Below are 14,185 nucleotides of genomic sequence, written 5' to 3' on the forward strand. Positions count from 1 at the left end.
TGATCTACCCCTAATACTTAATTATATGTTTATGTACACGAGACGGAAATGTAACGTCAAGACATTTAACTTCGAAAAACAATAAGATGTCACTCAAATCTAACAGCGAAACTTTGAGATCAAAAAGTTCCTAAAACTTTCATCATTAGCTTTGTCTTCATCTCCTTTATATTATTTATCGTGTTTTTTTTTACGTCAAGATTAACGTGAAAGCGGAAAATTTAGCAATTTCTCTTAATATTCACGATGATGTAACTAAAAAAACCGCTGTAGAAATTCCATAAGTTTTATATGATCAGCACAATAATCATTCTAAAACGTATACAATAAAATCTTTTACGAATTTGCATAAATATAAGATCAAAATGTATAAAATTAAAAGTCAAGAAAGTTCAAAACTGTGACTTTATTTTCTCTAAGTGGCCAATATTCGTTGAATCGGGAGAACTACAATAGTCGAACGTTGTTTTTTTTTTAATATGGCTATGTGGAAAATGTGCACCAACGCCCATAGACACTGGTGCTGTCAGAAATATTTACCATTCCTTACACAACGAATGCGTCACCAACCATGGGAGCTAAGATGTTATATCTCATTTGCCTGGCAGGCAGGCAGCGTTCCCGCTCATTTTATATGCCCGTATGTTTTATACGTTTCGGCATCATGATTTTGTCGAATTTGGTCGTTTGCTGGGTGAAGGTTGAGCTGTTCGGGCCGTAGATGTATAGATTAAAAACATATCGATTGGGTGTCTGTTGTCGGCGTGACAGCCGCGTTGACGTGTCTGGTCGGTAACTATTATCGAATATCAATTGTCAACTTTGTAGCTATTGAATATTTACTATTTGAAATCGTATTTTTCTATAACTAAGATAGTAAAATAATTTAAAGAGAATTCGAGTTTAAAGCAAGATGTCTTGTATAATATACTTATAAATTTGCAACGGTTTTTAATTCGTGTTGTGTTTATCCGTGTGATCTTTATGATTTAGTTGATCAACATTGAATCTTGAAACTTTTTACATTAAATTAGCAGCCTGTAAATTTCCCACTGCTGGTCTAAGGCCTCCTCTCCCTTTGAGGAGAAGGTTTGAATTATATTCCACCACGCTGCTTAATTCGGGTTGCTGGAATTCACATTTGAACCCGAAACCATCGGTTAAGATGCACGCGTTCTAGCCACTGGGCCATCTCGGCTCATATTTAAGCAGCGTTATTTATTTTTTCTTTAACAGTTTTTTGAACAGCGGATCATTAACAGTATGTTACGTTTTGAAAGAGAGAAAGACAAATTGTTAATTATATTGATATTTTAATTTAATATTATCAGACGTTTTGTTTTTGTTTTTTGTTTAGGCCGCAACGGCTGTGGTTCCCGCGCCATGGAATTTTACGTGAAGTACGATTAAATTAACCAACGCCACCCTTAAAGTCACTTTAATGAACATATTTTATTCATAAAAGTGTACTTGTAAATAAAAACATTATATTTTAAATTTATTTTGTACCCGACTACGTACATTAACGCGATATCCATAAAAAAACAAAATTAATTATATATTATAATATACTTTATTTTGATATATATTTATAAAGTAAGTACTTTTTAAACTGTCTTCAATTTATAAAATAGTTTCTGTCTCATATAGATTTATACCACTAGTCATGGCCCGCGGCTTCGTCAGGTGCAAGACATAAAAAGTAGCCTATGTCAAATTAAGTTCAAAAGAGAAACAGACAGACGGACAGGCAGAGTTAATTTATAGATAAGCCTACAGATTGTCATGAAATTTGTGATTATAAATTTTTAATAGCCGTAGCGAGAAATACTTGTAAGATTTTAAACGAAAAACGTGGGTCGCAAACAATAGATACAAGGAAGGTACGAAACGGTTCGTTAATTTTAAACAATGTTTGAAGGTCACAGGTTTAATTTTATACGTGCCGGGACTTCTGATGGATATTTATTAATAAATTTTGCCAATAGGAGAAAGTTATAACAAAAATACTTCAGACTTCATTTATGACCATTTGAGCGATCGTTCATAAGGTTTTTCATGAGGTTTTTAACGTTTTAATAGAGAACAGTGGCAGTGGTCAGGCAGGTACAGGCCTCTAGGTAACCTTACTGACCCGCGCAAATCCTGAACGGTAGCCTCGGCTACCGTGTCAATTCTTCTGACCTGTAGTCAATCGGTAATTATCTAATTCAGGTGGTAAAGTCGTCCTAAGTCGTCGCTTATGTTATGTCATGGCGACATCTACCCCGTTGCAGGCATTCTTATAACTTGCCATTAGATGGCGCTGCAAGACTTTAACTTTTAATCAACCGAACGTATTACTATTGATATAAATATTATTGTTTTGTATGAAAATATCACTTTCACTACCCCGTTTTGACATTAACATACATTATATAAATGTAAATGTTGGACGTCACATACATTACTCTGATCCCAATGTTAGTAGCTAAATCACTTGTGTTATGGAAAATCAGAAGTAACTACGGTACCACATACACCCAGACAACATAGAAAACTTTTTCTACATCGGCTCGGCCGGGAATTGAACCCGAAATCAAAACCTATGAAAACCGGTGTACACACTACTCGGGCACGGAGTTCGGTATAGGTATAGTTAAATTGTATAATTATATTATTAACTAATTAATTATTTTGCGATGAGTTTCGAGTTTCTTGTTACAGAATTGCCTAACTCGACAAGATCGTAAAATGACAGAGTACAATACGCGACATTAACTTTAACAATTAACACGTAAAGGATCAACGTAAGGCGGTTATCGCGAAGTGAGATGTTAATAGAACTACAGCCGAGAAAAGTCACGTACATATCTTGTGTGATTCGCGCAACTCATTATCACTTCTCACACTGACGTTAACTGGCTTATCGCGGAACTTGCAACTTTCCTCGCAAGCTACAAATATAGGACGATCATAGACTTTGGAACTTTTATAACGTGATAGCTTTAAGTTTGAAGGTGTTGAAGATGACACAGTTTATTAGTATTACGATATGTTATACTAGAGTCAACAGCGCAATGGTTTACGGGCCGCCTGGCGATGTAAAAAGTCGCAGGATCGATCCTGACCTCTTGGGCTATTGTCGTCCCCACTCCTAACTCAAGTGAAGCTTAAAAGGACAGGTAAATAGGAATATTAGTAGTTCCTTAATTTATTTAGAACAGAATACAAAATAAACATAAAAGCTATATCTTTGCTAGGTGAACTTCCGTCTTTCGGGACAATATATTAATATTTCATAGTATGTAGAATTTGGAAGAAATGACGTTATATGTACGAAATTAGAAAGAAAATATGAATAGGCAATTATATTTATATTATTATTAATTATTATTTAAATGTAGTAGTAGCAGCCTGTAAATTTCCCACTGCTAGTCTAAGGCCTCCTCTCCGTTTGAGGAGAAGGTTTGAAGCATATTCCACCACGCTGCTCCAATGCGGGTTGGTGGAATACACATGTGGCAGAATTTCGTTGAAATTAGACACATGCAGGTTTCCTCACGATGTTTTCCTTCACCGCCGAGCACGAGATGAATTACAAACACAAATTAAGCACATGAAAATTCAGTGGTGCCTGCCTGGATTTAAACCCGTAATCATCGATTAAGATGCATATTTAAATGTACAACTTTTAAAATATTAGTTACGATTTAAGTAATATGAACCAGGAGTAATACAGATTGAAAGAGTAAAAAAATATTAAAGAGAGTAGAGCAAGGCCGTGTTGACAGGTACCACCTACTCATCAGATATTCTAATACCAAACAGCAGTACTCAGTATTGTTGTATTCCGGTTTTAAGGGTGAGTAAGCCAGTTTAACACAAGGGCCATAACATCTTATGATGATGTAAGGAATGGTTAATATTTGTTACAGCGCCATTGTCTATGGACGGTCCACTTACCACCAGGTGGCCCATTTGCTCGTCCGACTACCGGTATCACAAAAACAACGAGAGTAGGGCTTGCGGCAATATCCATTATTTCTAGAAGGATTAACTGGTTCTACAAAATAGAGATCGCTTCGCTTGCAACTGAATCACGATATGGAATAGTAAAGCGAAATAATGCTTTCACTGTACGAACTCTTGACTGGGTAAAAATATTTTCAACTATTTCTGAAGCAAAATATAAACGTACACGTATTCAACCAGTTTTAGTGTTATATATTAAAAATTCTGCAGAGAAATAATATAAACATATATACATATATGTGCTGGAACTGTCTGGTACGCTTTGTTAAACTTTCCTTAAGTAATTAACTTTATTTAATAAATGTAATGGGAATCTTTAACATCATAGCTACTTAAAGAGATTAATTTATGTTTTTTTTTTTTTTTTATACTCGCTCATTGGTCGAAATTCGAACGCGTTTTAAATATAAGTTACAGTGATTGTCAAATACCAAAATTAGTCTCAACTGGACTACACCTTGTCGTTAAAACAAACCCAAAGAACTGTCAATAATTAATTTTTAGTATTAGCAGCCCGTAAATGTCCCACTGCTGGGGTAAAGGCCTCCTCTCCCTTTGAGGAGAAGGTTTTGGAGCATATTCCACCACGCTGCTCCAATGCGGGTTGGCGGAATACACATGTGGCAGAATTTCGTTGAAATTAGACACATGCAGGTTTCCTCACGATGTTTTCCTTCACCGCGGAGCACGAGATGAATTATAAACACAAATTAAGCACATGAAATTTCAGTGGTGCCTGCCTGGGTTTGAACTCGAAATCATCGGTTAAGATGCACGCGTTCTAACCACTGGGCCATCTCGGCTCCAATAATTAATGTTTTATTAATATTAATGTTTGACGACCTCCGTGGTCAAGTAGTGTGTACACCAGTTTTCATGGGTACGCCACTTCGATATTCGATTCCCGGCCGAGTCGATGTAGAAAAAGTTCATTAGTTTTGTATGTTGTCTTAGGTCTGGGTATTTGTGGCACCGTCGTTACTTCTGATGTTCCATGACACAAGTGCTTTAGCTACTCACATTGGGATCAGAGTAATGTATGTGATGTTGTCCAATATATATTTATTTATTCTACATTGTAAGTATAATACAAATTTTACTATCGTTGTTAGGTATTTGGCTCTTCACTATCGTGCCTCGCAGAGCGCGTTACGCTGATGGTCTTACGCTTGATCTCTCCGGTCGTATATATTTTTTATTCCATCGGACTGTGAGAGTTTGACACGCACACACGTATATACTGTTCTGTACTGTGAAGCCTTCATTAAGGAAGGCCAATACAAACGAAATTGGTTACAACATAAATCAATGTGTATCAATATGTTTTAAATTTACCTGAAGCACGCTGGTATCGAAGTGCGCGAGCAGCGCGGCGGGCGAGCCCTGCGCCGAGCGACGCCGAGACCCTACCCGCGCGCTCCACTCTGTAACAAACAAAGTAAATAAGTTATTAACCAAAATTAAATTAAAATACTTTCAAGAAAATTGTGTAGTATACTCGAATCATTTTACAAGGTTATATTAAACTTAAACCTATCACCGAGAAAGAACTGATATATAACCATCATCAACTGAATTACTAGTAGGAATTTATGCAAGCCTATCTGGGTGGACCCCTCATCAGAAATTCTTCCGCCAAACAGCTTACGTAGTATTGTTGTATTTGAAGGGTGGTAAATGCCTTTCCAATGCTAAAGAAATATGAAAGGGAGCTCAGTCAGTCAGTCAGTGGGTCAGATGTCCCAAAATGCGTCAGACGATAGTATCCAATCAGTGTAACGGATAACCGTGCCGGAAAATATTCCCAACTTTATCAACTTCCGGTTCAACAGTTTTGGTATGACGAATTTCTTCCATGCGTATAAATTACCAACTTCCTATATATATAGGCGCTGTAACTGTCTGGTATGCTTTGTTAAACTTTCCTTCGTTTGAATTCGAGTAACTTTTTAAACTCGTTATCGATACTTCAGTGGATGTCACAGCACTACTCTAGTCACAATAGATAACGCGAGTTTTGTATCGGATATTTATCCCACTAATGTATTTAGTACTAGTTGACGTCCGCGGCTTTACTCGCGTTTTAAGGGTTGATCGTCAGGTGTTAAACATAAAAGTAAATTAGGAGTACCGAATTTGATGAAATTAGGTACTCCTTATTTCATCAAATTCGGTACAGTGGTTTGGCCGAGAAAGAGCAACAGACAGACGGAGTTACTCTCGCATTTATAAATTTAGTTAAATTTAATGTATAAAACATGTTTCTCTTATGTGTCAATGAAGTAAATATTTTTCTGTCATGTGTCAATAAAGTTCGAAAGCACACACTCTCCTCGACGTTTATATCGTCAATCAACCTTCGTATTAACGAAATGCTTACAACGTTTTCTGTCATACCAAATGGAAATAACATCACTAATTTTAGTATAAAACACTTGATGTGTTTTATATACACTAAAAATACATTTAAATTAAGAGAAAAATGAATATGAGGAAGCTATTAACTTCTATTAATCGCAAATTCTCCATTATAAAATCTGATACGATCAAATGCTAAATTAAAAAGGTACGCAAATAAAGACGATAATTTCTACTATGTTCTACAAATTTAAGAAGTTAGGAAAAGGGCATTACTATATACATATATATATATATATATATATGACTTATTCAACCGACTATTAATCGTTTAAAAATACGAATGCAATATGGTAAATCCGCTTAGCGCAGTGTGTCGATGCTGCGAGTCGATTACCGCCTACTGCAGCTTACTAGCACGACTACAGGCGAATATATCGTTTTGACTAACGAAAATTAACAACGTGAACTGAACACAAAATCGATATCGATATATCGATATTTGATGCGATTTTATGAAGCTGCCGTCTGACCTAAAATATCATAACGTAACGTCGACTACGAGCGTTATGCGTTATGGCATATATGAGCTATATGACATATATACTATATATGAGCGTGACATGCGTTATGGAGTGCTCAGCTGCGTTCGAATTTCGTTCGTAGTGACGATATAAAGCTGGTGACTGACATAACATCGTAAAATAACGTAACGTGACCGTGACATATAACTACGTCTGATACATGTGCGTAACATTTTCATTTCAAGCACCGTTCAGTTATAATCTTATTTAATGTTTTGTGAATATATTCGATAATATAAATATTACACAGAAATTACAAGCGATTAATGCGTGTATTCGGAACAACGTGTTGTCTTCCAATGGTTTATTATTTAACGAGATTTGGGAAATAACCGACGGTCGGATTGAGCTCGTAGTGTTCGGGACGAGCTGGTCGGCATGCTGTTAATACTATACGAATCGTATGAATACATACAAACATACATAAGTCCCTAATATGTTACTTTAAACAGGTTCAAATGACGTTCAATTTTTTAAGTAAGCGGTCGGGCAACTTTTCACGTTCAAATGACTTTCAATTTTTTATTAAGTAATCGATCGGGAAAAATGGCCACCTGGTGGCAAGTGGTCACCAGCAATCATAGACATTCTAGGGAATATTAACCATCCCTTATATCACCAATGCCTCAGCAACCTTGAAACTAAGGTGTTATGTCCCTTGTGAATGTAGTTACACGGGCACACTCACCCTTCAAACCACAACACGACACTTCTAAGTACTGTTTTGCGGTAGAATATCTGATGAGTATAACCTACCCAGAGGAGCAACCAGTGCTTACAAATCAGTGACCAGTTTTAGGCGAAAATATTAATAAACTCATATATCATATTCAACATATGCGTCTTCGTAACACAACACACAACAACGGGGCGAGATGTATTGAGTTCATATCTAAAGTTTCTTTTAATCTTATCGATAGTTTGTGTTACACAACACTAGTTCTGTAAAGGAACGCCGTTCCATTCATCCTCTAAAAGCAAAATACAAAATGACAGCAACTTGAATTTATAATGGTATAAAAACTAACGCTATTGAAAAAGAGAAGGATAGTACATGGCTAGTCATTAACGAAGTCGAAATCTTTATTTGACATAATTAAAAGCATCCCTTGCTTCTGTAATCAAAATTTAGCACCGTTCAAAAGGAAAATCTGTAAATAAACGGGCAAAAGTCAAAAGGTTTTATTCGAGTTTTGTTTTCAAATAATATATACTATAAAATTAAACTCAGGTTTGTTACGTTTATAGTCTAAATATAAAGCGAGAAAATGCGAAATGCGTCTACTATTGTATTTATATTATATACTTAAACGTTCTCCGCAACGCGCTATTGTAATACGTCATTCGAAAACTCATAACAGAGGACATGTAAGGAATAGTAGAGTAACAGAACGTAAATGTCTCATTATTGGTTGCCTGTCCCTTTGAGGATAAAGTTTAGAGCTAATATCACCACGTTGCTCCTATGGGACTTCGTGTATACACATGTGGCAAATTTTCATTGAAATAAGACATGCAGACTTTGTCACGATTTTTCTTCATCGCTGAACACGAAATGAATTGCAAACACAATTTAAGTTCATGAAAATTCTAGTGCTTGCCCGGGTTCGAACCCGCAATTGTCGATTAAGATGCACGCAATCTTACCACTGGGCCATTTCGAATCTCATCTAGTATGAGTTTAATGTACATTTAACAGTTTATTTCAAGCCCTATAATATATAAGCTTCTCATTTATTATTATCATAATTTTACTTATAAAGCCTTAAAATTAAACCTCCGCTGAAAGGAGTAACGTTTTGTCTTAATCAACACGTATTCAGCGCAAAGTATTTAACAGAGTATTAGGATTATTACGAGGATTAGAACCTAATACGTGAATCCACATCCCTACTAATCTGGCGGTTCACTCCTTTATCCCTTTTAATGGAGGGTGTATCTAAACCCTTTGGGAGTGGATTCGGATTATTGCGGTTTGTTAAATCATTGTGTAAACAATGAATATCTCGTTGGTCTAATGGCTTTTGTTTTAATTTTTTTTATTTAATTGATAAGGAAGTTTTACATAATAGCCACCTGATAATATTTGGTAACCACTGCCCGAAGACATTGGCGCCAATGTATACCAATTATAATGGCGGTCGGTTAAAGATATATCCTTTGATGTGCCGCAGCGCGTTACAAAAAAACAAAAAATATTAAACCAATTCCATACACAAAAATACAGTTGAAGTTTTTTAATCTCAAACATATATACCGACGTTCTTTTTTTATGGTATCTTATTTATCGAACTTTAAAAATAGGCTCTAAACTTGTGATTACATAAAAGTTATATGTAAAAATTGATGTTTTGTATTCTCTTTGAAATTAGCCTTCGATGTCGTTTGATTAATTACTTAAAAAATGTAGCATATGTGTTTTTCAACATTACATTACATTAACAGCCTGTTAATTTCCCACTGCTGGGCTAAGGCCTCCTCTCCTTTGAGGAGAAGGTTTGAAGCATATTCCACCACGCTGCTCCAATGCGGGTTGGACCATCTTGGCCCAGTGCTGTGTTTTTCATGGAAGAAATTTTTATATTACTTTTGTTGCTGTAATCCACCGCTAGATGGCGCTGTATCGAATCAACTTGTACAACGTTCAACCAAGGAGACAGACTGCTGTAGCCCTTATACTGCCGTGGGACCGACTTAGGCAGTATTAAGACCGCGTATTTTGTTTATTAATGGCGGTGCCTCAGTAAGAAAAAATATATGAAATCTTTATCGCTATTGGCCCTGATGACCTTGATATACTGCTTCACCGAATAACAAGCCTCAGGCGAGCAAAGGGTAGACGAGGGGTCACACTTCGTCTTAACTGTCCCCTGGGAGATCGCTTCTTTAAGTAGGGAAAAAGGGATGTGTGATTCGGAGCGCGGTCGACAAACGACATCCCTACGAATGACGTCAGCATTCAATGATATGAATTTTGTGTCGCAAGCTTAGGAAGTGTAAAAACAATCACTAATTCTCCCGCCAAATCCCGGTACGGCGGTTGTTCTCAAATACTTTAAAAAAAAAAACAGTTAAAGTAACAATTACTATCATATGAATTTCATTATTTAAATTATTCAAATTTTTAACCCGAATGTGATTTTAATTATACTTTAAACTAAATTTATTTTAAAATCCACGTTGAACTTCTTATGAAGTCACGTATCTCATTACAACCGTATAATGTACAGTCAGCAAAACCCTTTTTTACAAAACATGCATACAATCATAGTCTTTAAGTTTACTGTAATAATGCCCATATTCCTTCCTTACATTTCCTGTAACTTAAAGGTGAATATAGAAAACTTGTACTCGAAAATCCGTTCAAGCGATTACAGTTATAACCTTATTAGTTAGCTTTAGTACGGTAGGGCGAAATTCCTATGATTATTTTTTGTGCTCACCGTACATGATTCGAGGTGAAAATGGCTGAAGTTAGGGGAACTTTTATTCTGTGGTATAACTCGATAAGCCAATTCGTATGGTACCATCTGCGCTTATTAGTGAGTGAGTCGTGAGTCGAAAACTCAATATCTCGAATACATAGAAATAGAATTTAAGCAAATGCAATAAAACCAAATGAAAAAAAACAATTGAACCTCGTGTACAAACAAACAAACTACACGTCTCTACAATTCAGAGCACAATATCTAGACTTAAAGGCAGTTATAGTTGTCCGAATGTTGCTCCGAATATGGATTTAGAAGTACTAAGCGTTATTAGACGTCTTTTTCGGGTAAGAGAGATGGGGTTGAATATTAAATAGGGATTTTAAAAATCACGATTTTGAAAAAAGTTTATATATTTATATACTTTACTTCTAAGTAAGCCATCCTTTAAAACATCGGTACCCGCTCTTTATTTTATCAATGATATCTCTCGTACTTCTATTTACACAGATTAAAAATATATAATCTACTAGATTCCGCGTGTGTTACTCTGTGTCCTTTCCAGAGCAAGACAGCTTGCATGCACAATGTCATGGTGATCGGTTGAATAGTTCGCGTGAAAGAGGTAGATACTCACTGTATCATTTACAATATTATAGTTAGGATTATGTAATGACTCATAAATATATATATATATATATATATATATATATAATTATATATATACAATAGAATAAATAAAAAATATAAAACGTTTATTTAAATGCACTATAAAGAAAAGAAAAACTTTTACTCCAAAACTTTTGCTGTTTACATATAACGTCATTTCAAATTTGACACAATTTATCTGATATTTATTTTATTTATTTATTAGATCACCAACAAAATACATACTAAAAACAATCCAGATACAAGAATAAAAAATAAGACTAGTGGTATCTTACTTATAGGTGATAACAGCATGCACAAAATAAAAGTTAGGCGATAACAAAAGGAAGGTAAAAAATGCTAATTAAAGACTATTACAAAACAACAATAAATTAAAATAAAGATAAGAACACAATAAAACTATCTAAACTAACAATTTTGAATAATTATAGTTAATATTTTATTTTTAAATTTATTCATATTAACGAAAATATCTAAATCTTTGTGTCTATATAAAAACTTGTCGCGAGATTTAAGAACTCCTATTTACTTATTCATAATAAATTATTTAAATTACTTGTTTATCTACACAAGTAATAAACTAGATATAGAATACAAAATATTATGTATGATGTTCTTATAAGTATCAGTTTAGACTTGTTCTCATAATATATGATATCGTTCCTATACAAGAGTCTCAAACAATATCGAATTCTCTGGATTCCTGTTCGTAAGAAATTAATGAGCATTCTTCCGAGTTTATTTTTTAATATCTAAAAAAACAATTCTATGTGAACAACAATTATGAAATTCAACCATAAAGACATGTAAAAGATTATCATGCTTACTGTAAGTTGACATCAACACACCATTCTATTATAACGTCTTTAAATAAATAAATAAAGCTCATTTTCGTGTGTATTTTACCTTCATCATTCAGCCCATTGGGTTGAAACTTTTTAGAGGTTTTGTATCAAATGAATATTCCTGTGTAATTAAATTATCGGAAAAGAGTAACAGAGTGAGGTTATCTTCGGTAGAATCTACATTTGAAATGTGTAAATTGTTCTTTAATTAAGTCTTGTTAAATGATGATTTAAGTGTTTTTAAGGTGAAATGGTCTTAGAAAATTGCGATCGCATTCACGAACTGGCTTTTAATTTCATTTTAAAAATAGTTTAAATGCTTTTATGACACTGAAACATATACACTGGTATTCCTGTGTTCGTTTGTTTGTTGGTAACGCTTTGATCGTTCGTTACGGGTCGCTGGATACATTTAGAAGCAGAGTTTCATTCGATACATGCACGTTTTTTCAGGACGTTTTTATATTAAGTAAGTGAAAAAATCTGCGATAAAAACAATTGAACCCGTAATCTTCGGTTACAATCCTCTATTTCTTACCACTGGGTCATCTCTATCATATATATTTTATCAGATATTTATAATATTAACTTGTACGTTTAAAAAGTATTTTCATTATTAGCTAAAATGTCGTTACACAAATATTTGTCGTAGTATAAAAAATAACGTTTAGTCCTTGTACGTCTGACGTATAAATACTTTGAAATATTCAATAGGTCGATTAAAACGCGTTAAAATCGTAGCAGAGCCAGTGAGTCATGGAGATAGGGGTGAGCCAGCGACCTGAATTCAAGATATCTATTTAGAGTGTGAACTGATACACGAAATTGACCTTTATAACAATAGATACAAGATTCCTTTCTAAATTCACCATTTTGGCGTAACAACGATTGAAAAAAATAATGTTTCATTTTTGTATTAAAAACTTATTTTTTACACAAAATTTCGTTGTATATATGTATTTATGACCACGTGTTTGTTGTCATCCCTAAAATAAATATCTAAGATTTGAATTTTACGGTTGGTTAAAAATCAGAACATATGTATTAAAAAAAGACACTTAAATAAATAAATAAATAAATATTGGACAACATTACATACATTACTCTGATCCCAATGTAAGTTACTAAAGCACTTGTGTTATGGAAAATCAGAAGTAACGACAAACACCCAGACCCAAGGCAACATAGAAAATTAATGAACTTTTTCTACATCGACTTGGCCGAGAATCGAACCCGGGACCTCGTAGTGGCGTACCTATGAAAACCGGTGTACACACTACTCGACCACGGAGGTCGTCGTATAGATAAATAGATTTATAATGAATAAAGGTTCAATGGAATTCAATAATAATAATTGTATTTGGACCCGGGCGCGAACTCTCGCGAGCCATACGACCGTCCGTAAGGATTGCTAAAAGTGACGCGTGAATTTGAAAAAACCTCTTATCTAGGGTTACCATATATTTTTTTACATTAACAGCCTGTAAATTTTCCACTGCTGGACTTAGGCCTCCTCTCCCTTTGAGTAGAAGGTTTGGAGCATATTCCACTCGTTGAAATTAGACACTTGCAGGTTTATTTACGATGTTTTGCTTCACCGACGAGAACGAGATGAATTACAAACACAAATTAAGCACATGAAAATTCAGTGGTGCTTGCCTGGGTTTGAACCCGCAATCATCGGTTAAGATGCACGCGTTCTAACCGCTGACCCATCTCGGCTCTTACAGGGCTTACCATTAGTCTAGATTATAGATTCTTCCATGAGGAATCGATAGACATCAAATAGTTATGCTTAATTGTATAGACATACATCTACAGGATCGTCACAATAATAATTAAAATGCATACCTATTTATGACGTCACCGGCGTTATTTAACCCAACCAATGCAATAAACTGTATTTTGCTGGTATTCAGCTTTGTGACAGTTAGACATACCTACCCAGACAAGACAGTCTGGGTAGGTACCACCCACTCAATATTTACTCTACCGTCAAGCAGCAATACTTAGTATTGTGTTCCAGTTTGAAAGGTGAGTGAGCCAGTGCAACTACAGGCACAAGGAACATAACATCTCACATAAAACCGATCATTATTGACACATTAGTGATGAAGTAGATACTATTTCGTACAGTAACAATGTCTATATGTAATGGTAACCACTTACCATCGGGCGGTCAATTTGCCAGTCCGCGTGCCAATATGTAAAAAAATAAACTACCTATAAGGAATACACAACTAACAACTACGACGTACACTTATTCAAGTTTATAATGATGGATTAC

General features: G+C 34.9%; 1 protein-coding gene across 3 annotated transcripts in view; it reads right to left on the bottom strand.

The window, feature by feature from the left end:
* The window catches only part of LOC125071227 (dystrophin, isoforms A/C/F/G/H), a 557,159-nt gene that overhangs the window by 432,839 nt on the left and 110,135 nt on the right, over positions 1 to 14,185 (bottom strand). For all 3 annotated transcript variants that reach the window (XM_047681335.1, XM_047681338.1, XM_047681337.1), the window contains exon 38: positions 5,350 to 5,438. In XM_047681335.1, coding sequence (XP_047537291.1) covers positions 5,350 to 5,438 — 89 coding nt within the window. The remainder of the gene's footprint in view (positions 1 to 5,349; positions 5,439 to 14,185) is intronic.

Source organism: Vanessa atalanta, chromosome 19, assembly GCF_905147765.1.
Source record: "Vanessa atalanta chromosome 19, ilVanAtal1.2, whole genome shotgun sequence".
Taxonomy (NCBI): domain Eukaryota; kingdom Metazoa; phylum Arthropoda; class Insecta; order Lepidoptera; family Nymphalidae; genus Vanessa; species Vanessa atalanta.